This window comes from Peromyscus maniculatus, chromosome 21 (assembly GCF_049852395.1).
Source record: "Peromyscus maniculatus bairdii isolate BWxNUB_F1_BW_parent chromosome 21, HU_Pman_BW_mat_3.1, whole genome shotgun sequence".
NCBI classification, from domain to species: Eukaryota; Metazoa; Chordata; class Mammalia; order Rodentia; family Cricetidae; genus Peromyscus; species Peromyscus maniculatus.
The window spans coordinates 7146958-7174622 of record NC_134872.1 but is presented as its reverse complement, the minus strand read 5'-3'; the positions used below and the strand labels follow the sequence as shown (position 1 = coordinate 7174622).

The 27665-nt window shown below is 47.7% G+C and overlaps 1 protein-coding gene across 4 annotated transcripts in view; it reads left to right on the top strand.

The window, feature by feature from the left end:
• Positions 1-20464: 20464 nt before the first annotated feature.
• The window catches only part of Stk38 (serine/threonine kinase 38), a 33876-nt gene continuing 26675 nt past the window's right edge, over positions 20465-27665 (top strand). Inside the window, exons 1-2 of one of the 4 annotated variants that reach the window (XM_016001656.3) lie at positions 20465-20718; positions 25918-26050. In XM_016001656.3, the coding sequence (XP_015857142.1) occupies positions 25920-26050 (131 nt within the window). In that variant the 5' untranslated portion in view covers positions 20465-20718; positions 25918-25919. Of the gene's footprint in view, positions 20719-21719; positions 21952-22154; positions 22297-25914; positions 26051-27665 lie in introns of those variants that run through there. The other 3 variants (XM_016001657.3, XM_076558397.1, XM_076558396.1) reach the window with 3 other exon arrangements.

The window sequence follows — 27665 nt, the reverse complement described above, 5'->3', positions numbered from 1 at the left end:
TGGGTGCTGGAAGTTGAACTTGAGAGCAGCCAGTGCTCTTAACCCCTGAGCCATCTCTCCAGCACCTGATCTTTTTTTCTCTTCCATATCTTTGCGGGAGGATTTAGATGAGGTCCTGCTGCACAGCCAGGCTGGCTAGAACTTGAAACAACCCTCTTGCCTCAGCCCAGAAAGGCCAAGGTTACAGACGTGAACCACCACACACAGCTCAGTCGTTTTCTTTTTCTTCAGCATTGAAGTTTTTATTCATGTGAATCATTAAAAATGGGCATCTATACCAGTGTCAAACGAGGGTGGGAGAGGAAGGCAGGGTAGACAAGGAGAAGGAATTCCTGTCTGTTGGTAATAAAGCTCCAGGTTCATCCCATCATGGATTTCATAATCTCCCAGAGACACGTGGTCCTTAAAAATCGTGTACCACTTTTTAAGAACGATCTTATTCCAGCGGGTGCCAGTTGGGCCGCTCTCAGTTTCTTCAAGTCCCAGAGGGTGTCATCCGTGTTGCACTTGACGCGGACTTTCTTTCCTAGACGGTCGTTGCAAACCACCTCAATCGTTGTGGCTGGAGCTCTAATCCCCTTGAATTTATCAACAACAACACAACTTGTAGCTCAAATGTGAGCCCTGGACCAATTTAAGGCTAGAAACAGGAAACAGACATGATATAACGGAAACACCCGCCCTTAGGTGCTTCCAGGTTCCGGGCTAGCTAGCCTTTTTCATTTGTATTTTTTAAATTACTTTTTAATTTCCAATCTTTATTTTACGTGCAAAGGTGTTTTGCCTACATTTATGGCTGTGCACCAGGTGTGGGCCTGGTGCCTGCTGAGGCCAGGAGTCATCAGGTCCCCTGGAACTGGGGTTACAGAAAGCTGTGAACCACCACCTGGGTACTTGGAACTGAACCCAGGTCCTCTATAAAAGCAGCCAGTGCTCTTAACTACTGAGCCATCTTTCCGGCCCTTTCTTTGTAGTGTGTGTGTGTGTGTGTGTGTGTGTGTGTGTGTGTGTGTGTGAAAAGTTGAAATTTATTAAAATACTTAAGTGTGGATTAGGCATTGGTGAGAAAGAAGTGATCAGGTGAAAAAAACAATATACACTCAAAAGCGTGGTGAGAGTTTCTCAGCTAAGATTCAATCTTATTTAAAAACATATATTCTTTTCACTGGGAGGTAGGTGATTGCATACACTTTTGATCCTAGCACCTGGGAGGCAGAGACAGGCAGATCTCTGAGTTTAAAGCCAGCCTGGTCTACAGAGCAAGTTCCAGGACAGCCAGGACTATACAAGAAAAAAGGGTTTTTTTTTTTTTTTTTTGGCAGGCATGGTGGTACACGTCTTTGATCCCATCAAGGGCAGGAAGATATCTGTGAGTCTGAGGTCAGCCTGGTCTAACATTGCAAGGTCCAGGGTTGCCATCAAGCACATGTGTGTGACACAGACATATAAGCAAAACATCCAACAGGAAAAAACAAATTCATTTAAAAAAAAAAATCAGGGCTGGAGAGATGGCTCAGAGGTTAAGAGCACTGGCTGTTCTTCCAGAGGTCCTGAGTTCAATTCCCAGCATCCACATGGAGGTTCACAACCATCTGCAATGAGATCTGGCGCCCTCTTCTGTATACATAATAAATAAATAAATCTTAAAAAAAAAAAAAAAAAGTTTAAGCTCCTGCTGTCCATGCAGGAGTCTGAGATGGTCATGTGAGAGCCTGTCTCATAGGAGACCCTGTCTCGAAACAAACAAAAACCCAACCAAACCACAAGTCTACCCATCACTACAGTCCACCTTCAGGACATTTCATCTCGTGGAACTAAAACTCCATGAGCATTAGGCAGCCGCTCCCGCCCCTCCCCCCACTCCCCCCCCCCCCCCCCCCCCCCCGCCCTGCAGTCCTAGACAAGCGGTCTCTATGATTTTGACTACGTAAAGTACCTCATATTTGTGGAGTCCTTCAATGTCTGTCTTTATGTGACCACCTCATTTAGTGTAGTATAGAGTCTGATAGTCCATCTATGCTGTAGCACACACACTGTATACATTTTTTGTTGTTTTGTTTGTTTCTCAAGACAGGGTTTCTCTGTGTTGTTTTGGTGCCTGTCCTGGATCTCTCTCTGTAGACCAGGCTGGCCTTGGACTCACAGAGATTCACTCACAGAGATCCACTCACAGAGATCCACCTGGCTCTGCCTCCCGAGTGCTGGGATTAAACGCTTGGGCCACCACTGCCCAGCTACATGGTTTTCTTTTTCTTTTTTGGTTTTTCGAGACAGGGTTTCTCTGTGTAACTTTGTGCCTTTCCTGGAACTCACTCTGTAGCCCAGGCTGGCCTCGAACTCACAGAGATCCGCCTGGCTCTGCCTCCTGAGTGCCGGGATTAAAGGCATGCACCACCACTGAGTTTTCTTAAGCAGTGGTTTTGGAACCAATTTACAGACTGGACAATCATTGATTGAGGATGTATTTATTAGGTACTTTCTCCAGACACTGAGATGGGTTGGGGGAATAAGATGTAAGTCAAAACATCTTATTCCCTCAGCGTTGGGGCCCTACTCACAGAGAGGGAGAAAGGAAAGGGTCATATGGCTCAAGGGGGTTGGAAACCACGCCTTAGAGAACAGAGAGGAAGCTAGGCTAGCGACACACCTGTAATCTCAGCACTTGGGGAAGTGAGGCCAGAGGACCAGGAGGGCAAGGCCAGCATCAGCTACAAACTAACTTTCAGGACAGCCTGGGCTACATGAGACCCTACCTCAAAATCAAACCAGTAAACAAACAGTGTTGGTGGGCTGGAGAGATGACTCAGTGGACCTGAATTTGGTTCCCAGCACCCACATCAGGTGGCTCACAATCACCTGTAACTCTAAGGCCTGGGCATCCAATGTCCTTTCTGGCTTCTCTGGGCACATGGGGCAGACCCATACATGTAGCACGAATTCTAAGTGATCGTAATAGTAAAAACCCAGAGCCAGATATCCAGGTAAATGCTAAAAGAACAGAGACAAAGGATCAAGCCACAGCCACCTCTCACCTCACCAACTCCTCAGCCAAGAAGGCTGATCTCCTGTCTCAACCTTCCTAGTCCTGGGATTCAAGGTGTGTGATCCCTAGTACTGGGATTAAAGGCATGAGATCCCAAATGCTGGGATTAAAGGTGTGTGCCACCACTGCCTGGCCTCTATGGCTAACTAGTGACTGGCTCTGCCCTGTGATCTTCAGGCAAGCTTTGTTTGTTAGATCATACACAAAATATCACCACACTCACACAAGAATAAAAATACAAAGTTTGGTGGGTTTTTGTTTTGTTTTATTTTGTTTTTTTGAGATGGTCTCAGTACATAGCCCTCCCTGGCTGTCCTGGAACCCACTATCCGGACCAGGCTGGCCTGGAACTCACAGAGATCTGCCTGTCTCTGCCTCCAGAGTACTGGGATTCAAGGCGTGCGCCACCACACTCAACCATAAATTAAAAGTATTCTTTAGGGGCTGGAGAGATGGCTCAGTGGTTAAAAGCATTGGCTATTCTTCCAGAGGTCCTGAGTTCAATTCCCAGCAACCACATGGTGGCTCACAATCATCTGTAATGAGGTCTGGCGCCCTCTTCTGGCCTGCAGGCAGAATGCTGTATACATAACAAGTGAATCTTTGGGGGGGGAAGTATTTTTTAAAGTGTTGGGCCCTTGACACTTTAAAAGAAAAGTAACATGTGGAGGGAATTTGTTTTTGTTTTTTGAGAGAAGAGTTCTAACCTGGGCCACATAGTGAGACATGACTTTAAAAAAGGAAGGAAGGGAGGGGGGTAGGGAGGGGAGAAAGAAGGAGAGAGGGGAAGAGGAAGAAACTTAAGAACATGAGGGCCAAGCACAACGTCCACTGAGTGGTCGTTCAATACACGATTGCTGTGGTTAATGATCTTTGTAAAAAGTCATGTCCCCCCTCCCCATTACAATCCAGTTTTTAAATTAAGGCGTTATAATTAGACGTTGATACGAGGCCAGCAGCAGTGGCACACGCCTTGAATCCCAGCACTCGGGAAGCAGAGGCAGATGGATCTCTGTGAGTTCGAGGCCAGCCTGGTCTACATAGTGAGTTCCAGGGCAGCCAGGGCTATGTAGAGAGACCCTGTCTTGAAAGACAGAGAAGAGGAAGTCAGTATGTAGAAAAGGTTTTTCGTCAGTTTGTTTATGACATCCCTCAGCAGCTCTCCCTAGAGTCCAATTATTTTGGTTTCCCTGAAGCTCTCTCTCCAGAGAGCAGATGTGTAAGAATAAGCAAGAATAAGCGGAGACCCAAGGCAGCAGCTGGAAGGTGCAGCAGCTGGAAGGTGCAGCGCTGGAGAGCGCCCTCCGCAGGGACCTCCAGAGCCAGCTCTGCGATGCCGGCCGGCGCAGTCCGGAGAAGGCGGTTAACCACTCGGAAGTCTTCCAGGCCGCTTTCTCAAGACAAGGACAGGCAGGTTTCCAAGGCGCTCCACCCTGGCAGGGTCAAGTTCTCTGTCGTCCCTCTGGTTCTCCTTGTTCTGCCTGGTCCTGAGGGCTGGTGTGAAAGCCGCAGGCCACTGGGAGGCAGCAGCATCTGCAGCAGGAAGCACTTCTCTCTTCAGCTCTCACACCCGCTCACCTCCTCCTGGGGATTGAGACTCTGAAAAGGGAGGTAGCATTTTAAACAAAAAACAAGGGCCTAAGTATCCCAGGTTGGCCTCAAACTCAGTAGGTAGCTGAGAACAACCTTGAACTTGTCATCCTCCTGCCTCAGTCTCCTGAGTGCTGGGCTACAGGCCTGCGTCACCAATCCATCCAGCAAGGAGGTGTCCCTTCCTTCCTTCCTTCCTTCCTTCCTTCCTTCCTTCCTTCCTTCCTTCCTTCCTTCCTTCCTTCCTTCCTTCCTTCCTTCTTTCCTTCTTTCTTTCTCTCTTTCTTCTTTTAGAGAAGGTGTCTCACTGTGTATCCCTGGCTGTCCTGAACTCACAGAGAACCACCTGCCTCTGCCTTTGTGCTGAAATTAAAGGAGTGAGCCTTAATTAAGAAGTATCCTTAATTTACAATTGAACAAGGTAATCTTTCTCAAACCTGTGACTTCCTCCCTCCCAGTTATCCGTGGGCTTTTGCTGGGGAAGATTTTTGCTGCTTTATTTACACAGGAAATAAGAAATGGGAATCTGAGGGATGAGAAAGGTTGGAAGACAAGACAGCAGGAGGTAATTAGGCTAATTAGTTCAGGGGCCCGAGTGGGCGGTTTTCCATGGGTTGCTAGCCACATCTAGGCAGAAGTGTGTGTCTTATTTTGTTAATATGGCAGGCGACTCACATGCTTCCCACTCCAATAGAATGTCCATGTTTCACTCCGACATTGCTCTTTGTAAGGCTGAAGAGGACACGGGCCTCTGCTTCTGCCTTCTGGCAAAAGGAAAATTACTTTTTTTTTCTATTACCCCTATTTGTCTGCCTCCTCGGGGCAACCGTGTAGTTTTAGGTTTTTCTGTTGTCGCCAAACCCACTTTCCCAAGCTTCTTGGTGTCCCTGGAGCAGGAGGATCACAGGCTGGCTGAATTCAGGCCCTAGGATCAGGGAGAGACCCTGCCTCAGGAACAGGCAGAGATGGAGGAGGACACCCAATGCTCTCTTCTGGCTCCACTGACACACACAGGAGACACATACGCACACACAGATAAATATATCTTAGTTGTTTTTCAGATTTAGGCCTGCAGTTTTAATTGTGTGGATGATATATCTGTGGATAGATATGTTGTGCACGTGAGTGCATGTACCTGAAGAGGCCAGAGGAGTTGGTTCTCCCAGGAGCTGGAGTTACTGGTGGTTGTGAGGTACCTGACGTCGGCGCTGGGAATTGAACCGGCGTCCTCTGGAGGAGCAGCACATGCTCTTAACCGCTGAGCCACCTCTCCAGCCCCCATACATAAAGATCTTAAAACCAGGGTCAGGAAAATGGCTCAGTGGTGGAGTGTTTGCCTATCATGTACGAGTCCCCAGGTTCAATCTCCAGTAGAGGGGGCTGGACACTCGGAAACGGCTGCCTATTTTTGGAGGCCCTGGTGTGTGGGATCCGACCCAGGGCCTCAGTCACCTGCAGCGGAGGTCTTGCTGCATCTGTCATTTCCAAAGACGACATCTGGCAGCATCTGGAAGGCTATCCAGAAAATGATGACCCACGATGGAACGGAAGGGAGCATTCTGGGTCCCTCTGACATTTGCATCCCAGGAGCTCTCAGCACACTGCAGCCTGACCTGCAGAGCAGGTGACATTCTGGAGCAGAAAGCCACCTCCCCCGTGTCTTGCCACCATAGACGTCCCAAGGCATGTGGTACAACCCAGGGGATAGCCTGGAGGTATAGAATGACCCCATCGCAGCTAATTGCAATCTGTGATAATTGCTACCTGGGCAAGCAGAGGCCTCTGGCCTGTGCAGACTGATCTGCTGGGTGGAGAAGGGTAAATTAAAGATAACTAGGTGTTTGTCAGGTAGGAAGAAAATCCAGTCCCTGGGCTAGCAATTACCAGCTGAGCCATCCAGAGCCTTTTACAAAACATGGTCACAAGGACGATGAGGAAACAAAGTACTTGAAGGGCAAGGGGTCAGTCAGTGACCACACACACTCACCTGGGCGAGCAAATAGAAGAGGACTCCATTAGCTAACAAGGAGGTTCTGACTCTGTCTAGAACAGCTGGAGGCTGGGACATTGGGAAGGGATTAAAAGCGGGGTGTGGCCGCACCTACTTTTGATCCCAGCACTGGGGAGGCAGAGGCAGGCAGATCTGTGAGTTCAAGGGCAGCCTGGTCTACAGAGAGATTCCCAGGCCAGCCAGAGAGATCTTGTCTGAAGAAACTAAGAAGAAAAAGGGAGAGCTGTAGGACTAAAGACGGGAAGGGGCTGTGACCAGAGGAGAAAGGGTGGGGCGGCAGCTGGGGAAAGAGTCTCTTAAGCCTGGAGCCCCTGAAGGGTCATAAACACTGACACAAGAAAGGAGGGACTGTGGGAAATCCAGAGAGGACGGAGCCTCTGAAGACCCGGGAGACCAGAAACCGAAGCCGAAGCGGGGGATGGGAAGTTGGCCTCCGTGGGGGAGGGACGCGTAAGTGGATGCAGGCTGGCGTCTGCACACAGATGGCGGGAGGTGAGGGGATGCTCTCTGGCTCCGACTGTACTCAGTGGGAGGTGAGAGGATAACTATTGGGTAAGATGCAGAGGAGCTGGATGGGTAAGGAAGGCTGGCGAAAACCGAAGAAGGTAAACTGAGGCGCAGTCCCGAGAGTGGCTCCAAGTGACAGGTTCCAGGAGGACATTTGTCCATCGGGTGTTTCATCGCAGCCAGTTCATGAAGAGTGACTGATGGGGGCAGGGTCTAGAGTGCAGAGGAGATGCTGGCTGAACAACAATTTGGGAAAACGACCCCATGATGGAGAGGTGCAAGGTAGGAAGCAGAGCAGGAGAACATTATATCAAGGATGGAGAGCTGGCCAGGGCCGACGCCTGACGCCTGTAATCCCAGCACTCGGAAGGTGAAGGCTGGGAACAGAAGTTAGAGGTTATCCTTAAGTACACAGTGTATTGACACCAGCCTGGACCCCATGAGAACCTATCTAAAAATTTTTTTGAAAGTGTGTGTGTGTGTGTGTGTGTGTGTGTGTGTGTGTGTGTGTGTGTGTGTAAGTGTGTGTGTGTAAGTGTGTGTGTGTGTGTGAGTGTGTGTGCTTGCTCTTGCAGAGAACCTGGGTTCAGTTTCCAGCATCCGTATGGTGGCTCCCAATTGCCTGTAACTCCAGTTCAAGGATCTGGCGCCCTCATCTGGTCACTGAGGGCACTGCATGCACTTGGTACACGGACATAAATGCAGACAAAACAGCCATATGCATCAAGTAAAATAAAGGTTAACTATATATATGCAAGAGCATCCACCTTGATCCCCAGCCACAGAGCCTTTCTCCCGTGAGTCTCTTCTATCACTGGTTCCTTGTGCGTCTTTTCTTTTGCATATGCCAACAAACCCAACAACAATCTCCTGTTGAAAACAGCACCTCAAAAGTTAAAAAGAAAAAGACCAGCTGACCACTCAGCCCCCATTTGGGAGGCTGAAGCAGAATTTCCAAGGGTGAGGTCAGCCTGAGCTACATAATGAGGTCCAGAACAGAATAAGAACACATCAAGACCTCGCTCCAAAAACAGAGGGGGAGGGGAGGGAGAGAGAAAGTGTGAGCTCTGGAAGGGGGGCCAGTGCTTCTGACCAATGAGCCATCCCTACACACACACACGCACACGCACACGCACACTCACATTCACACACTAGTTTAAAATGTTACAGTTATTTATAAATTTTGTGTATGTGTGTGTTTGTACAGGTACACACAGAGTTGAAGACCAACTTGCAGGAGCCCTTCAAGAAAACTTGCAGTTTTCTCCTTCACCGTGTGAAACCCAGGGATTGAACTCAGGTCACTGAGTTTCACAACAAGCACCCATATCCACTGAGCCATTTCACCAGCCCTATTTTAGCTTTTTAAATTGTGTGTGTGTGTGTGTGTGTGTGTGTGCGCGCGCGTGCTCGCTCGCATGCCTGTCTGTGGAGGCCAAAGGGGCTCAGGTCTCTCATTTTACTATGTGGGTCCCAGAGATTGAGTTTAGGTCCTCAGGCTTGGATGCAGACACCTTTACAGGCTGAATCATCTTGCCAACCTTTTTTTTTTTTTTTAAATAGGGTCCCATGGAGCCCAGGCTGGCCTTAAACTATCCAAGGATGACCTTGAACTCCTAATCTTCCTCTCAAGAGCTGGAGTTACAGTCTTGTACCAGCATGTCTGCCTAGGGTACTCCTAAACACTTGCATTGTTTACTATTTTGAATTTTGTACCGCATCAAAGTGCTATTTAATAAATAAACCCCCCAGCAGAGGCAAAGCATCAGCCATGAGTTCCAGACCAACACGGGCTTTAGAGTGGATTAAAAAAAAAAAAAAAAAAAAAAAAACAAACATGTTGCCTGTGTGTAAATACATTTTTTAAAAGCTTTAAATGAATCATTTTGCAAGGTTCATTTGTAATGCAAGCAGCCACTCCCTCGTTTGCTTTGGAAATGTTGACATTTGCGTCCTGGATTTGCTTAAACCCTGAAAGACCAACAGCTGCAAACCACACCCTGAACGTTTAAGTTTGTCACTGACAAAACCAGCCAAGCGAGTGTGATGTTATAAAATAAAACCACAAAGGTAGTCCAGAGAGGCTGAGCCGCCCGGCGGGTGTGTGTGTGTGTGTGTGTGTGTGTGTGTGTGTGTGTGTGTCACCAGGCGCCCCTACCTGCAGGGAAGGGACCGTGGAGAATGCATTATCTCCTTTCTTCATAAACCAGGAACCTAGCACCCAAAACTGGACCGTCCCTAAGAAAAGATTATGCCATTTTTTTAAAGGGGGAGATTAGGGGCTGGAGACTTGACTCAGGGGTTCGGAGTGCTTACTGTGTGAAGAGGACCCCAATCAATACCCTGAACCCACATCAGGTGGTTCACAAACCCGTTACTCCAGTTCCAGGGGATCCAGTGCTCTCTGGCCTCCTCCCCAGGCGCCTGCACGAACAGGAAACACATAAACTATTGCAAGTACACACGACTACATATAAAAATCAATTTAAAAAAGGACATAAGTCTCTTTATCCAGTTTTGCTTCCGTTTGAATACAGATGCACAAAGTACTAATCCAATTGCTAACCCCATGGAAGGGGAGGCAAGGGGTGAGGTATGAGCCTGGGCTTGGTCACACACTTCTTACCCCAGCACCTAGGCAGTGAAGGCAGGACCATCAGGAGTCCAAAGCCAACCTCCATACATAGTGAGCTGGAGGCCATCCCGGGCTACATGAAGTCGGGCTACTGAAATAAAACAAAATAAAAACGAACAACAAAATAGTGTGGTGGGGGCACATTGGGCAAAAGAAGTAGGAGTATTGATTTTACTTTGAAACTTTAATAATCATTGATCTATTATTTAAACAGAACAAAAGCTTTAAGAGGAGAGATGGGGGCTAGCCTGGGGTTCAGCTGTTCAGTTCCTGCCTGACATGGGCAATGGATCTGTGTCCTAGCCTAGCACTGAAGAGAGACAGAAACAGAGATGAGCAGAGAGAGAGAGAGAGAGAGAGAGAGAGAGAGAGAGAGAGAGAGAGAGAGAGAGAGAGCGCCCAAAGGCCATCTATATGATTTATAATTTTTTTCTTTTGTTTTTCGAGACAGGGTTTCTCTGTGTAGCCTTGTCTACTCTGGAACTCACTCTGTAGACCAGGCTGGTCTCAAACTCACAGATCTGTCTACTTCTGCCTCCCTAGTGCTGAGATTAAAGGAGTGCACCACCATTGGCCAGCAGTGTAGCACTTGTCTTTAACCCCAGAATTGAGAGGCGGAGACGGGTGGATCTCTGTGAGTTCTAGGCCAGCTAGTGCTATATGCCTAGTGAGGCCCCCATCTAAAGGAATAAATATACAAACAGAATGGAAGGTGATTCTTCAGTTCATTTTTCAAATTCAGGAGATGATGATGTGCAGACGGGCTTTTTCTTGTTCACCTTGTGAGAAACAGACCTTCACTCTGCAATAACAAGTTCAATTTTTAAAAAAAGGCAAAAATAGTTGGCATGGCATTTTGGTGCAAGCTTTATTATTTTTATTTATTTACTTTTATGTATAGGAGTGTCTCCAAAGGTATTTATGTGCACCACATGTGTGCAGTTCCTGCAGAGGCCAGCAGGTGGTGTTGGATCCCTTGAAACTGGCAGCAGATGGCTGTGAACTGCCCAGGTAGTGCTGGGAATGGAATGGAGAGTCTCTGCAAGAGCAGTATGTGCTCCTACCTGTTAGCCATCCCTCCTGCCTCAAGAAGGTGGTTTTAAAAGTCCTCAGTGGTAAGAAATTTCTCTTTCCCCATAGGCTGGTACCACAGAGGGCTCCAATTTTTGCACTTTTTAGCATAACCTCCCACCTCCAATTACATATATTGGTTCAGGACCCAGAGCTTCATTTATGGAATATCTCAGGGCTTGAGATCCCCTCCTTTTCTGACTATGAGCTCAGTCCCATAGCCGACTACCTGCGACTTTCCAACTTTGAGAGCTCTGAGATGAGCAGGCGTCAGCTGCCAACTGGGGGAGAGAGAGGCCTAGATCCTCCAGCTTACGGTGACTCTCTGGCTCATTTCAGTGTGAGGTGCACTTACAGTTCCTCAAAGATCGGGCTCTTGAAGCCACACGAGGTCGAGCAGCTGACCTATTGGCCCTGATCTGTCTCCACAGCCCACATCCTGACCATGGTCATGCTTGCTGGAGCACACATTTAGGGACATTTTTAAAAATAACTTGTTTTATTTTTTTTTTTTTTTTTTTTTTTTTTTTTTGGTTTTTCGAGACAGGGTTTCTCTGTGTAGCTTTGCGCCTTTCCTGGAGCTCACTTGGTAGCCCAGGCTGGCCTCGAACTCACAGAGATCCGCCTGGCTCTGCCTCCCGAGTGCTGGGATTAAAGGCGTGCGCCACCAACGCCCGGCTAACTTGTTTTATTTTTAAATTATGTGTTTAAGTGTGTTTGTCTATGTGTAGGTATGGACACACAAGTGCAGGTGCCCACAGAGGCCAGAAGATGGCGTTGGATGCCCTGGAGTCGAAGTTACAGACGGTGGTAAGCTGCTGCAATGTGGATGCTGGGAACCAAACTTGGGTCCTCTGTCAGAGCAGTACTTGCTCTTACCCACTGGGCTCCCTCTTTCAGGAAAGTGTTAACTGGTGCTCCACACACCCTCTCAAATGAATTTTGGAAAGTCCTGTGCACTATGTGAACCCTGATGGACAGTCATAGGACCATTATCGGTTCTGAGGTGTCCTGTGATAATGAAACTCACATGACTTTCCTCAGCCCACGGCTTTGCTTCACTTATAGATGTGGATTGCATGGGCCCAAACAACTCCGTTTATAGGGAATGTACGAATTATTTGTCAGTTGGCAGTTAAAATAGTTCTTGGGTCTCTAAAAATCTGGGAAGATTTAGAAGTAACCCCCACGGAGCTGGAGAGGTTCATGATTCACACAGCTCTCCACCCTGCTCCATTTGAAAGTCTCTGCCCCCTCCTTGTCTCCCTGGGAGGTTCACAACCAAACAGTGAGGTCAGTGGACATCCTACCCCTTTTGTTTCTGGCTTCCAGACTTTTTCTTTTTTTCTTTTTCTTTTCTTTTTTTTTCTTTTTTTCTTTTTTTTTTTTTTTTTTTTTTTTTTTTTTTTGTTGTTGTTCCTGGGAACATGTTTTCTCCCTCTTTTTTGTTCAGAAACTAGAGTTCTTTTTCTCTCTTCACTCTGAGCCTTGCAGGCTACCTATGCTGGCATAGTTCCGCCTTCCTGACTATTTATTTATTTATTTATTTATTTATTTATTTATTTATTTATTTGGTTTTTTTAAAGACAGACTTTCTCTGTGTAGTCCTGGAACTTGCTATACAGACTAGAATGGCCTTGAACTCAGAGATCCACCTGCCTCTGCCTCCTGAGTGCTGGGATAAAAGGCGTGTACCGGGTTGGGGATGTAGCTCAGTGGTAGGGCGCTTGCTAAAGTGCAAGGCCCTGGGTTCATCCTCAGCTCCAGTTTAAAAAAAAAAAAATCGTGTACCACCACCACTCAGCAAATTTATTTATTTTAGAGACAAGGTTTCACTGTGCAGCCCTGGTTAGCCTGGAACTCACTGTGTAGACCAGCCTGGCTTTGAACTCACAGAGATCCACCCACCTCTGTGTCTGGGTGCTGGGATTAAAGGGTATATCCGTCTGGTGTGCCACCCCACCTGGGCCTGGTATCTTGATTTACAACGGCTGGACTGGGATAGCAGATGTCACCTGGGTGGTGATGTCCCTTGGACCAGCCGCACTTATGTTACTTTCTGACATTCTCACCCTCGGTCCCCAGGGAAACACTGACTCATTGTCAAGAGTGGTCACCTGGAAATAATTACTTTAAGAACTGTACCTCTTAAGATTTTTCCAGTTCTCCTCACCTCATCATTAGTCACGCAGCTTAAAGAAGAGAAAATCTCAGCCGGGTGGTGGTGGTAGCGCACGCCTTTAATTCCAGCACTCAGGAGGCAGACAGGTCTCTGTGAGGTCAAGGCCAGCCTGGTCTACAGAGTGAGTTCCAGGAAAGGCGCAAAGCTACACAGAGAAACCCCGTCTTGAAAAAACCAAAAATAAATAAATAGATAGATAGATCAAATCTCTGAGCAGGAAGGAACGCAGGAGCCGAGGAAGCTGTCTTTGCAGCAGAGCTATAAGTCTGAAACCAAGAAATAACGTAAAAAGCTATTTTTGTCTTTCTTATTCTCTTTGTCTCTTTGCTTTGAGGTTTTTCAAGTTTCGAGTTTTGTTAGCAGTGAGGGGACAGAGGCACAGCTCCATGTCACCCTCAGTCTTTTGAGGATTTCCTTGAAATATATATATATATATATATATATATATATATATATATACATTTATACACACACACACACACACACACACACACACACGTACACATACACGTGCATGGGTGTTTTGCTTGAATGTATGTTTGTGCACAACAAGTGTGCATTGCCCTCTAAAGTCAGAGGCCAGGCCGGGCAATGGTGGTGCACACCTTTAATCCCAGTACTCGGGAGGCAGAGGCAGGCGGATCTCTGTGAGTTCAAGGCCAGCCTGGTCTACAGAGTGAGTTCCAGGACAGCCAGGACTGTTACAAAGAGAAACCCTGTCTCAAAAAATAAAAAATAAAAAAAGAAAAGAAAAATAAAGTCAGAGGCCAGAATCCCCTGGAACTGGAGTTACAGATGGCTGTGAGCCTCGGTGTGGGTGCTGGGAACTGAACCCAGGACGTCTGGAGAAGTCAGTGCTCTTAACTGCTGAGACATCTCTCCAGCACTCTCCCTCCCTTATTTTGAGATGTAGCCCTGGCTGGCTAGATCTCACTGGGCAGGCTTCATCAGGCCTGGGGAGTAGTTTAGAAACCTGGCAGTCTACTTGGTTTGGTCTATGTACATCACTCTTACCACTCTTTGAAAAACTCACCCAGCAGCCTAAGAGCTTCACCTGTGCATCACACACACACACACACACACACACACACACACACACACACACACACCCCAGATCCCCACCTGCATCAGGCTGCAGTACACCCCTCTTTGAACAGTGGGATAAGCTTTCCCTCCTTTTCATGACTGTCAAATTCAGTTTCTATTCAAATGTATTCCCAACACATCCTGGTTCAGGGTGTGTGTATGTAATCCAGTCGGAACTGGTTTTGGATTCATGCCCAGTAAGGCAAAATTATCTCATCAAGTGACTATAGGGAGAACTCTCTATTTACCTTGTAATGTCTAACACACTGGGGGGCATAGGATCCCAATGAGCTGCATTATGGGAAGGGGCTTGTGCAATAGAAAGATGATTATATGACCAAAGTTATCAGTCAAAACAGAGACCCGCCCTCACTACACCCCCATAATCAGGCTCTGCTTCAGTGAACCTCACAAAAGAGAAGCCTGACAGTAACTGTGGCCCCTGCTGCTGTAGTGTGGATGGTCTGTTCTGTCCCTTTGCTTTAAGGGGCTCCCTTCTTGCCGCACTAGCAAATCCATGTACGACACCAAGAACTTGGAAACCCTCAATTCTGACCTCAACTACCAGTGACACGACCATACTGGCCCTGAACTAACTCTACGTCCTCAGTTCTGGGGTTCTAGGCAGGAGCCACCATGTCTGGTTTCGTGTTCCCTTAGCCTTTTGGGGACCTCAATTCAGGAAAATCCAGGATTCATGGCTTTGACATTGAAAAGAATTTCAGGGCTAGATTGTATAGAGCAGTTGACGTTTAATAATAGAAAAAGTGCCAGGCGGTGGTGGTGCACGCCTTTAATCTCAGTCCTCCAGAGGCTGAGGCAGGTAGATCTCTGTGAGTTCAAGGCTAGCCTGGTGGTCTACACAGTGAGTTCTGTCAGAAGATCTGAGTTCGATTTCCAGCACCCATGTCTGGTGGCTCACAGATGCCTGGACTCCTGCTCCAGTAGATCTAATGCCCTCTGTTATCCTACATGGGCACCTGCACACAGGTGGTATACACATGTGCACTCACAGAGACACATATATACACATAGATCAAAATAAATATAAAATAGAAACTCAACAAAGTACACCTGAAAGCATGGATGTGTTGGTTTCTCAAGAAGACTTGCAATTCACATTATTTATTTATTTAATTTAGTTTTTTGAGACAGGGTCTCTCTCTCTCTGTGTAGCCTTGGCTGTCCTGAAACTCACTCTGTGGACCATGCTGGCCTAGAACTCACAGAGATCCTCCTGCCTCTGTCTCCCAAGTGCTGAGATTAAGGGCACATGCACCACCACCGCCTGGCACCCTTGAAAAACACTTTTAATAGAATTTAAGCGTGAGGGTTAAGAGAAAAAGAGACACTGGAGGAAAGTGTGAGACAAGCCCTCATGCGGGCGTGGGCTCCTCGAGGTGGGGGAGGGGTGTCGACGTGGCTGGTCTCAGTGTTAGCCATACATGTCATTCAAGCCGAATCGAGTGCAGGCACTGACATTAGTGTACCAGGCGCGGCAGTGGCGGGAGCGTTGTGTGGAAGTTGTCACGTAAGTTACGTTACGACCTTTCCATAGGCCTAAGCACCCCCTTCTGTTCCCCTCCCCCTAATAAACTCTTATAGTGGGCTTGTTGTAACCAGTGGCTTTTCCCGTATGGTAAACAGTGCCTCTTAATGAATAACACTGGCTCCAAAAAAAACAAAAACAAAGAACAAAACAATAACAAAAAAGAAAAGCAATGCTACCCCCCATAAGGGGTTAAAAACAACCAAAGTGTTGAGATGCTGCGTCTGTCTGCAGTGGCGCAGGTGGAAGGGGCGGGGCAGGGAACGGCTGTTACTATTACAGTTCTTCTAGGTCACACGGTCTCTTTTGCAAGACTGTACATGTAGTATTTGCTAAGAATAAAAACTAAATGAAAATGTTATACGGGCCTGGGGTAGTTTGAATGCAATTGGCCCCCCCAAGCTCATGGGGAGTGGCACTTTTAGGAGGTGTGGCTTTGTTGGCGTGGGTGTGGCCTTGTTAGAGGAAGCGTGTCACTGTGGGGGCGGGCTTTGAGGTTTCCTATGCTCCGGATCCTGCCCAGTGTGTCAGTCGACTTCCTGTTGCCTGCAAGATGTAGCACTCTCAGCTCTGGCGCCACGTCTGCCTGCACGCCGCCATGCTCCCCATGGACGATAATGGACTGACCCTCTATAAGCGAGCCCCAGTTAAATGTTTCCTTTATGAGCTGCTGAGGTCATGGTGTCTCTTCATAGCAACAAAAACCCCTAAGCCCCTGTGCACGCATGAGAACCTGAGTTCAAATCCCCAGTACCCACATAAAAGCCAGGCATGCTAGCACAAGTCTGCAAGCCCAGCACTGGTGGAGACAGACAAATGGCTGCAGGCTGCTGGCCAGCCAGCCTAGCCCATCAGTGAGCTCCAGGTAGTGAAGAGACCTGGCTCAAAAACTTAGGTGGAGAGTGACAGAGGAAGACATGCCTGCCATCACCATCTGTTCTCTCCTCTCACGAGGGAAAGAGCAGGGGGGTGTGGGATCATACATATGTACACGTACATGCACATACACACACACACACATACATGCATCATACCCACATATGCACCTCCTTAACTGTGGCCTTGGTAGAGGACTAGGGTCGCTAACCCTTCTTGCTGCTCCAAGGTGAGGCTTGCATCAGCATGGTCAGCATCTTCCAGGGACTCTGAGAAAGGCAGGACCTGGGTTCTACCAGACCCTGGAACTGGCAAACAAACCCATGCTGGTCAAGCAGTCTACCTCTGAACTACATAACCCAAGGCCTAGAATGTGCTTCTTTCTTTTTTTTAGAAAAAAATTATTTTATCTTTAATAATTATGTACACATATATGTGGTGTGTGTGTGTGTGTGTGTGTGTGTGTGTGAGATAGGGTATGTGCATGTGAATGTAGGTGCCTGTGGACGATCTGCTGAGGTTACAGGCAGTTATGAGATATCCAATATAGATGCTGGGGACCAAAGTTGGGTCTCTTGCACAAGCAATGTGTACTCTTAACCACTAAGCTCTTATCCAGCTGTTTTGTTTTTTATTTTTTGCACACTTATTTTAATTTATGTGTACAGGTGTTCTGCTTGTGCACTACGTATGTGCAGTGCCAGAGGAGGCAAAAGGAGAACACTGGATCAGATCTCCTGCAGACTGGAGTTACAGATGGTTGGGAGCCATCATGTGTGTGCTAGGAACTGAACTTGGGTCCTCTTGCAAGAGCAGGGTATGCTCTTAACTGCTGAGCCCTCTCTCCAGCCCCGTCTGCGTTCTTGAACCAGTCTTAGGGAATTATTTGCATTCACACTAGAGTCAGAGACACTAGACCATCCCACACCTAGCTCCGTTCCTGGTCTGTTATGGGAAGGACATTCAGAGTCAGCTGATCGAGTTGCCTCTGTGGGCGGGGCCCCAGGGCCAGGGGCTATGGAGTCTGTCCTTATGAGTGGGTGAGGCAATCATATGTCAGTCTGACAAGGAAGCAGGGGATGGTTGCAGGACAAAGAATGACTTAGGACAACATTGAAAGATGACAAGAAAGCAGGCCACGGGGTTAGAAACTGAGGGGAGGAAAAGTGGTACCCAAGAACCCCGAGGCCCATGGGCATGAGGAGTGAGTTCCTTCTTAGGGGATGAGGAGTGTGTTCCTGCTTAGGGGATGAGGAGTGTGTTCCTTCTTAGGGGATGAGGAGTGTGTTCCTTCTTAGGGGATGAGGAGTGTGTTCCTGCTTAGGGGATGAGGAGTGAGTTCCTACTCTAAGGGATGAGGAGTGAGTTCCTACTCTAAGGGATGAGGAGTGAGTTCCTTCATTAGGGGTGAGGAATGATGGAAATAAAAGCCTGCACCACCTCTCCCTGCTTTGGAAATTCATTTTCAAAAGATCTAAACGAGTCATTTGTGGTAACCCACACCAGTAATCTCAGGACTTGGCAGGCTGAGGCAGGAGGATTTCAAGAGTTCAAGGTTCATCCTCAGCATCACACTGAGTTTGGTGTTTGCCTGAGCTATATAAGACTGTCTCAAAAAAAAAAAAATTAAGAGGCCAAAAAATGAAGTAGGAAGATAAGTAATATTTCAATACAATTTAAAAAATCAAAAAGGGAGCTGGAAAGATCACTCAGCTGTTAAAAGTGCAGAGGACCCTGGTCCAGTCCCCAGCACCCACATGGCAGCTAATGAACTTTCTGTAACTCCATTTCCAGAGGATCGGACACCCTCTTGCCCTCTGACGGCACTGCGTGTGTGTGGTGTACACATAGACGGTCATACAGGCAAAACACCCACACTCATAAAATGAAAACCACTGGGTCGGCACTGCATGTGTGTGGTATACACATAGACAGTCATACAGGCAAAACACCCACACTCATAAAATGAAAACCACCGGAGCTGCAACAACACGTTAGCCATTGTCCCAGGTTTCTTTGGGACCTGAAACACATACCTGCAAGTCAGGGGACAAGTCGCAGAGTTGGCTTTCCTGTTTCACCATGTGGGTTATGGGGATCGTGTTGCAGAATATTTGTTTACACTGTGAAGGTGTGTCTTTGCCAAGGTGTCTTCTGATTGGTTTAATAAAGAGCTGAACGACCAATAGCTAGTCAGGAAGAGGTTAGGTGGACCTTCCAGGGGACAGAGAGGATTCTGGGAAGAAGAAAGGCAAAGACTCAAGGAGACAGAACAAGCAGGATGTGCAGGAGAGCTAACAGCCACGAGCCATGTGGCAGCACGTAGATGAATAGAAATGAGTTAATGTAACGTATAAGAGCTAGTTAGAAACAAGCCTAACCTATAGGCTGAGCTTTCATAATTAGTAAGAAGTCTCCGTCTCTGTGTTATTATTTTGGAATTGACAGGACAGAGAAAGATTCCTTACAGGATTGAGTTTTGGGCATCTTGCTTGGCACCAGGCAACTTATTTATTTGTTTAGCCATCTTGCAGGCCCTTGTTTTATTATTATTATTATTATTTTGGTTTTTCAAGACAGGATTTCTATGTGTGACCTTGGCTGTCCTGGAACTTGCTCTGTAGACCAGGCTGGCCTCATTATTATTATTATTATTATTATTATTATTATTATTATTATTTTGAAGCAAGGTCTTACTATGTAGCCCAGGCTGGCCAAACCCACAGAGATCCACCTGTCTCTGCCTCCAAAGCATGGTTATTAAAGAGGTGCACTGCCATGCCAATGGTTCTATTTATTTATGTGTGTGGGTGTTTTGCCGGCATGTATGTCTAGGAGTCACGTGTGTGCCTGGTGCCCTCAGAGGCCAGAAGAGGGCCATAGGTCCCCTGGGACTGAAGTTATGGAAGTCACAGATCATTGTGAGCTGCTACATGGGTTCTAGGTCCCTGGAAGAGCTGCCAGTGCTCTTGCTCATGGAGCCATCCATCTCTTCTCTCCTGACCTGTTTTTGTTTTCAGACTAATGGAAACTTGGCTTTGAAGATGACACAGTCAAGCCTTTTTCAGACCATGAAGGAAACAAAGTCTGGGATTTCATGCTTGAAGAAAACCAAATCCTATGGTCTCACCAGTTAGGAAAGGGTGAAGAGGAACACTTAGCACAAAAACGTTCAGGGAATGAGTAACACAAGGAACATTCTTCTCTTGCTCCCAGAGGACCCCTTTGCCGGGAGGCTGGGACCTTGGGTCAGTCATTGTTTCCAGGAGTTTAAAAGTTTCCAATCAAGGGCGTCGTGCTCAGTTCTCTGGGAATGAACTAGCGCCTTTAAGGTAAGTTCTGTGCACAACGGAGAGGTCTAACGTGTGAGAGCTCATCTGACCCCAGGCAAAGCACGTTAATCCTTTACAATAATGAAAAATAGGTAAGGCCAAGGGTTCCAACAGACCATGGCTACAATGATCGGAAGTCAGGGAGGGTGGGGAAAACTCTGATTAAATTTCAGAGAACTACAGACACCCTCACGGGAGTGCATGCCAAACGTTAAATCCCAGTCACGCTAGTTGATTGCATTGGTTTAGTTGATAAAGGGCCAAAGTCAATTTCCGGGTGTTGAGACGGGTGTCTTATGTAAGACGTAGAGGGAAGCTGGGTGGGGGCTGGCCTTTACGGAACTTTAGTGTTTTCATTTGGTAACTTCTGGTGAGTCTATAATTATTTCAAAAGAAAAAGTAAGAAACAAAACAAAGGCGAACTAGCCCAGCCCAAGCCACCTCGGAGCACGCCCCACATTGCACTCATCAGGTCTCCCTAAGCCTCCTCGGCTGGGCGCAGCCGGGTGGGGTAGGGGGTGAAGATGTGGGCGGGGCGCCGCCGCGCACGCGCAGTCCCGCCGCCCGGGGAGCGCCACGGGCGGGTGGCGCATGCGCAGTCCCGGCCGCGGCGGCCCCTGGCCACAGACTGAGGGGTACCGGGGAGCCTTGGCCCCTCCGCGCCGCCGTCTTTTCCGGCAGTTGGGCTTCTTCCTGTTGTCCTCTCCCGTCGCGGCTCGGCGGCCGCGCTCCCTCGGAGTCCCCGGCGCGTCGCCGTCGCTCTCGGGGCCGCCTGCACGTCGCGTCTGCGCCGTCGCCGCCGCCGCCGGCCCCGCGCCCCGCTCCTCCCGGGTCGGGTGAGTGTCTCGCGGCGGGCGCCCCCCGTCTCCCTCCGCGGCGCGCCGCCCGGGCCGTCCGCTTCGGTGCGCTCCGGGGCTCCCCTTCCCGCCGCCGCGTCCTCCCGGCCTCCTCAGCCTCGGGGCGGCGGCGTTCTCTCTGCTGTCCCCGGAGCCCCCACCCCTCGTCCGTCCCCTCTTCGGTCCCCACTCGGCGTGCAGCCCGGACCGGCAGCCGCTTCCCCGCTCCCTCCCTCCCTCGTCGCCAGCCTTGTGGGCCGGCTGCCCCCCGGCCCGTCCCCTCTGGGACCTCGGTCAGCACCGCTCTTCACCTTGGCCTCCCCGCTGGGATGCCAGGACCCGAGGGTGTCTGAAGTTGGAGAGCGCCCCTGGGTAGTAGGTGGGTGTGGGACCTCGGAGGCTGCCCCCCCCGAGTTCGCGGTCAGTACTGGGGGTGCCGGGCTTCCCCGTCACCCTGAGATCACCGCCGATGGCCTGAGGGCTGTTGAGAAGGGCCGTGGAGAGGAACGGAGCTGGAGGACAGGAAAAGGTGGCCGAGGAGCCGGAGGAAAAGAGTGCCGGGAAGCGCCAAGCTAACGGCGGCCAGCGGGCGCCCTGCAAAGGACCCCAGGACACAGAAGACTCTTGGTCTTTTTCAGAAGGGATAGGAAGGTCAGGGTGAGGTAGACCTCTGCTTCCTCTTCCCTCAGCTCACCTTGGCTGGGACTTAGCCAGGACATGCGGTTTCCCTAAACAAAAAACCACCATCGCTGCAAGAGCCGCTCTCGGGGCCCCACCCCAAACATCAGACACCAGCTTCCTCCTAACAGGACAGCTCTGCCCTCCGAGCCTGCCTGCCACATCTGCCCCATCCAGCGCTCCATCACCAGGAGTGGACTCCACAGACGGAGGCCTTTGTTTGTTTGGAGACAGGGTCGCTCTGGCTGGCTTGGAGTTTGCTGTGTCGACCAAGGTGGACCCGAATTCATAGAGATCCACCTGGCTCTCGTCCTGAGAGCTGGGATTAAAGGCGTGCGCCACCACACCCTGCTCCCCAGGCAAACTCCGAAGGTTCTAGGTGCACAGTTGCACAGTTTGAGGGACAGAGTAAAACTCGTATGCCTGGTGTTTGCTTTCGTATCGTTCAGAAGAGATTCCATTTTGTGACTCTTAAGGAGCAGTCTTGGCGCCTGCTTGGATCTCCAGTGAAAGATAGATCTTCCAGTCACAAAGAAAGACAATGTCGCTGAAATGGTATTTGTAGAGATGGCAGTACCGTTGTAGAGTCAACTAGGCGGGCATAACTAACTCCATAGTTCATAATAAAAGAGTGGTTCTCATTTGACCTCATTGAGTTCACAGTCCTGAGTCCTGAGTTTTATGGGGAGTGTGTGCTCTGTTAATTAGAAAACAATAACCTTCTCAGACTCCTTGCCCACCTTTCCCTAACTTTGCAGAGTTGAAGAAGAATGGAGTAAACAGGACAGGGACCGCAGTGGCTTGTGGGTCAGGGCAGAAGGCTAGAATTACGGCAAGCAGGAGGGGAAGGCCCGGCCTCCTAAGAAGCACTTGGCTGACCAGTAAACCCGTGAACTGATAGTGAGCGATATTAATCATATCTTTTGATTAAAGGTTATTAGAACTAGGCTAAACCTTTTCTAAGTGGAGGAAGAGAAGGGTTTGAGCAAAGGTCCAAAGGGCCAGGTGTGGTGGGTGCATCACTGGGGAGAAAGGCTGATCTCTGAGCTCGAGGCCACCTTGGTCTACATAGTGAGCTCAAAGGGGAGGGGAGGGTAGTCCTTAGCATTGCATTAGATACTGGGTGGAAAATAAAAAGGTTTTTGTTGGCCTAATACATTTGTCGTCTTTGAGTGCACATAATACCCAATTGACTCGTTCTCCCTTTTCCCCCCTTTTTTGGAATAGGGTTTCACTATGTAGCTCTGATATCATGGAACTCACTATGTAGACCAGGCTGGCCTAGAACTCACAGAAATCTGCCTGCCTTGGCCCCCCAAGTGCTGGGATTAAAGGCTTGTGTGATTACACTCAGCTTCCTGTGGAGCATTTTATTTATTTGTTTTTTGTTTTTTTTGAGACAGGGTTTCTCTGTGTAGCTCTGACTGTCCTGGAACTCACTCTGTAGACCAGGCTGCCATCGAGCTCAGAGATCCACCTGGCTCTGCCTTTCCCGATTGCTGGGATTAAAGGCTTGCACCACCACTGCCTGTTGCCCCGTTTTTATATACCAATCTGTAAATGTTCTCTTCCTGCAACTGTGTTGACAACTAAAAATCATTAGGTTGCTCAACTTAGACTTACTAATTACTCATTGTGTGGAAGGCATTGTCTGCCTGCAAGTCTGTCTGCTTTCTTTTCTAACATTCAGCTGTATTTTAGTTGTTAAAATGTAACTGCCTGAGGGCTCAGAGGTAGTGGTCCATGCCTATAATCCCAGCACTTGGGAGGCAGAGGCAGGCTGATCTCTGTGAGTTCTGGTCTACACGGAGAGTTCCAGGACAGCCAGGACTAACACAGAGAGACCCTGTCTGGAAAAAACAAAAACAAAACAAGAAAAATGTAACTGCCTGTAGAGCTGAGTGTGGTAGTTCATGCTTGGAATTCTAGCACTTGAGAAACTGAAGTAGGAGGATTGCCATGAGTTCAAGGCCAGCCTGGTTTACCAAATGTAACTCTCTCCTTCCTGTATGTGCGCATACACACACACACACACACACACCCCACATACCCAGTAACTGTCTATGTAGACTCTCTAGAAAACTTTAGACAACTCTCACCTTATTTTTAAATTTTATTTATTTTGTGTATATGTGGGGTGGGGTGGATAGAGACTTGAGGTGGTTTCCTGTGGCAAGTGTGTGGAGGTCAGAGGACAACTTGTGGGAGTTGGTTCTCTGTGGCAACCATGTGGATCGAGGCATTAAACTCATATCTTCATACTTGGTAGCAAGCACTTTTACCTGATGCCATTCTACTACCCTGTTTTTTGTTTTTTGTTTAAATGTCTGGTTTTAAGTATTGTCTCCAAACATACTTCGGGAGTGCATGTGGTTTTCATTGAGGGTGGAGAGTGTACAAGCTGACAAATAAGAAACCACACCCAAGCTTCAGAAACCAGAGGGTTCTGTTTTTTTTTTTTTTTCCCTTTGAGACGGGTTTTCTCTGTGTTACTCTGGCTGTCCTGGAACTCACTTGGTAGCCCAGGTTGGCCTCCAATTCACAGAGATCTTCCAGCCTCTGCCTCCTGAGTGCTGGGATTAAATGTATGCACTACTACTGTCCCGCCAGGGGCTTTTCATACTTTCAGTCAGTTCTTTTTTTTTTTTTTTTTTTTTTTGGTTTTTCGAGACAGGGTTTCTCTGTGTAGCTTTGCGCCTTTCCTGGAACTCACTTGGTTGCCCAGGCTGGCCTCGAACTCACAAAGATCCGCCTGCCTCTGCCTCCCGAGTGCTGGGATTAAAGGCGTGCGCCACCAACGCCCGGCCAGTCAGTTCTATTATATATTTATTCTTGGTATTTCTAGTTTTCTTTTGTTATTAAAATGTTTCATTGGCTAGGTGGTGGCGGCTCTTATATGCCTTTAATCCCAGCACTTGGGAGGCAGAAGCAGGTGGATCTCTGAGTTTGAGGCCAGCCTGTTCCAGGACAGCCAGAGGTACACAGAGAAACCCTGTCTTAAAAAACAAAACAAAAGTTTTATTGAAGCTGGGTATTGATGGCACATGCCTTTAGTCCCAGCACTTGGGAGGCAGAGGTAGGTTGAAGCCAGCCTGGTCTACAGAGTGAGTACTAGGAGAGCTAGGGCTCCACACAGAGAGCCCTGTCTAAGAAAAAAAATTCATTGAACCAACTTATGTAGGAATCTTTTGTCTTCTTTTTCTAAGATGTATGAATCTTTATGAATTATTTTAATATAGTTTCCTAGTTGGCAAAGAATGGAACCTTGTATAATTGTGTGTGTGTGTGTGTGTGTGTGTGTGTGTGTGTGTGTGTGTGTGTACACGTATTTACACTCTTCATTTGCTTTGAGATAGAATGTCTGTTAGTTTGTTTTGTTTTGTTTTGATACAAGCAAAAATCATCTAAGAAGAGGGAACTTGAGTTGAGAAAATGCTCCTATTAAGAGTGGTCTATGGGCAAACCAGTGGGACATTCTTGAATGATGATTGATGTGGAAAGGTCCAGTTCACTGTAGGCAGTGCCATCCCTGGGCAGTAGTTCTGGGGTTTATAAGAAAGCAGCCTAAGTAAGTCAGTAAGTAAGAGAGCAAGCCAGTAAGCAGCATTCATTCATGGCTTCTGCTTCAGTTCTTGCTTCCAAGTTCCGCCTTGAGTTCTTGCCATAGCTTCACTCAATGGACTGTGACCTGGACTATGTAAGCCAAACAAACCCTCTGTTCTCCAAGTTGCTTTTGTTCATGGTCTTTATCAGAGCAATAGAGATAACTTAAGACAGGGTGTTGTGCCAGTGCCTCCTGAGTACTGGGTTACAGGAATATCACACCATACCTGGTGACTTAGTTTTGTTTCCGGCTACTGTGATAGAACACCCTGACAGGAACAACTTGAGGAGAAAGGGTTTGTTTGGCTCACAGTTCAGGGTTACAGTCCTTCATTGTGGAAGTCTGGGAAGCAGCTGTTCACGTCACACCCACAGTCAAGGCCGGAGAGCAGTGAACTAATGCTGTCTGCTAGTGCTCAGCTCCTTTGTCAATCTTAAAAAATGAGGTGTTTGTATGTGGAGTGGACGGACATGTGTACATGTACCCGGGTATAGACCTGAAGAGGGGGTTAGAGTCCCTAGAGCTGGAGTAACAGGTGGTTCTGAGCTGTCTGACATGAGTCAGGCTGGGAACTGAACTCTGGTCCTCTGTGTGAACCAGTTCTCCAGCTGCTGAGTTCTCCAGCTGTCTGCTGCCGCTCACCGTGGGGAGTTGGTTCCACATCAGCACAATCAAGAAAATTCCCACAGACATGTTCTTAGGCCAGCCTAATCTAGACAGTCTCACTGAGATTCCCTCTCCAGGTGACTCTGTGTTAGGTATTAACCACGCCTGATTGTTTGCCTGACTTGTTTCATATTATGTTTGTTCTCCAGAAAGATTATACCAGTTTATATTTTGACCAGGGACAGGGGAGTGCTTCATCGCTGGATTCTAACTGGAAGATGCATAGTAATACCTCTCTTTTCTTCTAGCAGCCATGGCAATGACAGGTTCAACACCTTGCTCATCCATGAGTAATCATACGAAGGAAAGGGTGACAATGACCAAAGTGACACTGGAGAATTTTTATAGCAACCTGATTGCTCAACATGAAGAACGAGAAATGAGGTAAAGAATTCTGTTGGAAAACATGGTATTTGGGGCTGTGGATGTTTCTCAGTGGTAGAGTGCCTACCTGTTGTATACAAGGCAAAAACAAAACAAAGATGAAGAACTGGTGGTTACATGTTATAGCATGTGTTGTACACAAAAGGAGGTCAGGGTAGCAGCAGCCATGTTATATTGCCCATCTACTGCAGTGGAGTGGCAGTGTGACAGATTTCCAGATCCTTTCTAGAGATGGCTCAGAGGTTAACATTGACTTCTCTTCCAGAGGTCCTGAGTTCAATTCCCAGCATCCACATGGTGGCTCACAACCATCTATAATGAGATCTAGTGCCCTTTTCTGGCATGCAGGCATACATGCAGGCAGAATACTATGTACATAATCAATCAGTCAATCAATCAATCAGTCAGGCTTAAAAAAATAAAGCTGTATCTACTGGTCAATAACTCAGAAGTCTGTTGCATTATAAAAAGAAATAATTTGGTCATATCACTTAGATTCATCATTAAAGCAGGGTGATTTAGTAAACTCCTTGGGAGTTGAATCCTGCCTTAGGAGTAGCAGCTGTATAAGGCTGGAACTAGTTTCTAAGGTCTTTCTGCTTGACAGCTCACTCACTAGCAAGGTGGGGATGATGCTGTTTGTCTTGAAGGATTAGTCTAACATGTGAGCACTTGCCATTCTAAAGACTTAGTTAATAGTGATGGTGATAGCTGTTTTGTTTTATTGTAAAAAACAAATACCCCAAAACCTATTAGGTGTTACTATGTAGCCCTGGCTATCCTGGAACTTACTATGTAGACTAGGTTGGGCTCAAACTCACAGAGATCCACCTGCCTCTGCTTCTGCCTCCTGAGTGCTGGGATTAAAGGCGTACACCACCACCCTCAGCTTTGCCTCCCAATTTAAAATATTGTCTTGACTTCAGAAGTTCATTTTAATTTAATTTAATTTTTTGAGACAGGGTTTCTCTGAGTAGCCCTAGCTTTCCTGGAACTCACTCTGTAGACCAGGCTGACCTCGAACTCAGAGATCCACCTGCCTTCTGAGTGCTGGGAGTAAAGGTGTGCGCCTTCACTGCCTGGAGCCTGTTTTTGAGTCATACAGACATTCTCTGTTCTGGGACTTTTGTAGGCTTAGCCTCTCCGATTTAGTTCCGTGACCCATAAGAAATGAATGTGTGACTAGGGGTTTGTACATGCTGTGGCCTGTGGTGGAAATCAAAGGACAGCTTTCGGGACTCAGTGCTTTCTTTTCATCTTCACATGGACTCTGGGCTCAAGTTCAGGTTGTCCATCTTTTACAGCAGACACCCTACCCACTGAGCCATCTTGTCCTCCCCTCAGAGTGCTTTTTGTTAGGTGAAATGTGAGGTGTCACTTTTTTCTTTTGGATTTACAGTTATTTCCTCTATAAGATTGTTTTGGACACTGTAAGTTCTTCACAGTTTCTTATAAATGTAGTCAGCTTGTCAGCCTATCTAGAAAATGCAGTGGCTATAATTGGAATTATATTGAATCTGTAGGTCAGTTTGGGATGATTAACGTTGTAACAATGCTGAAACTTCCGGTATACTGACATCACATGTTTCTTCACTTTATAAGTCTCCTTTAGAGG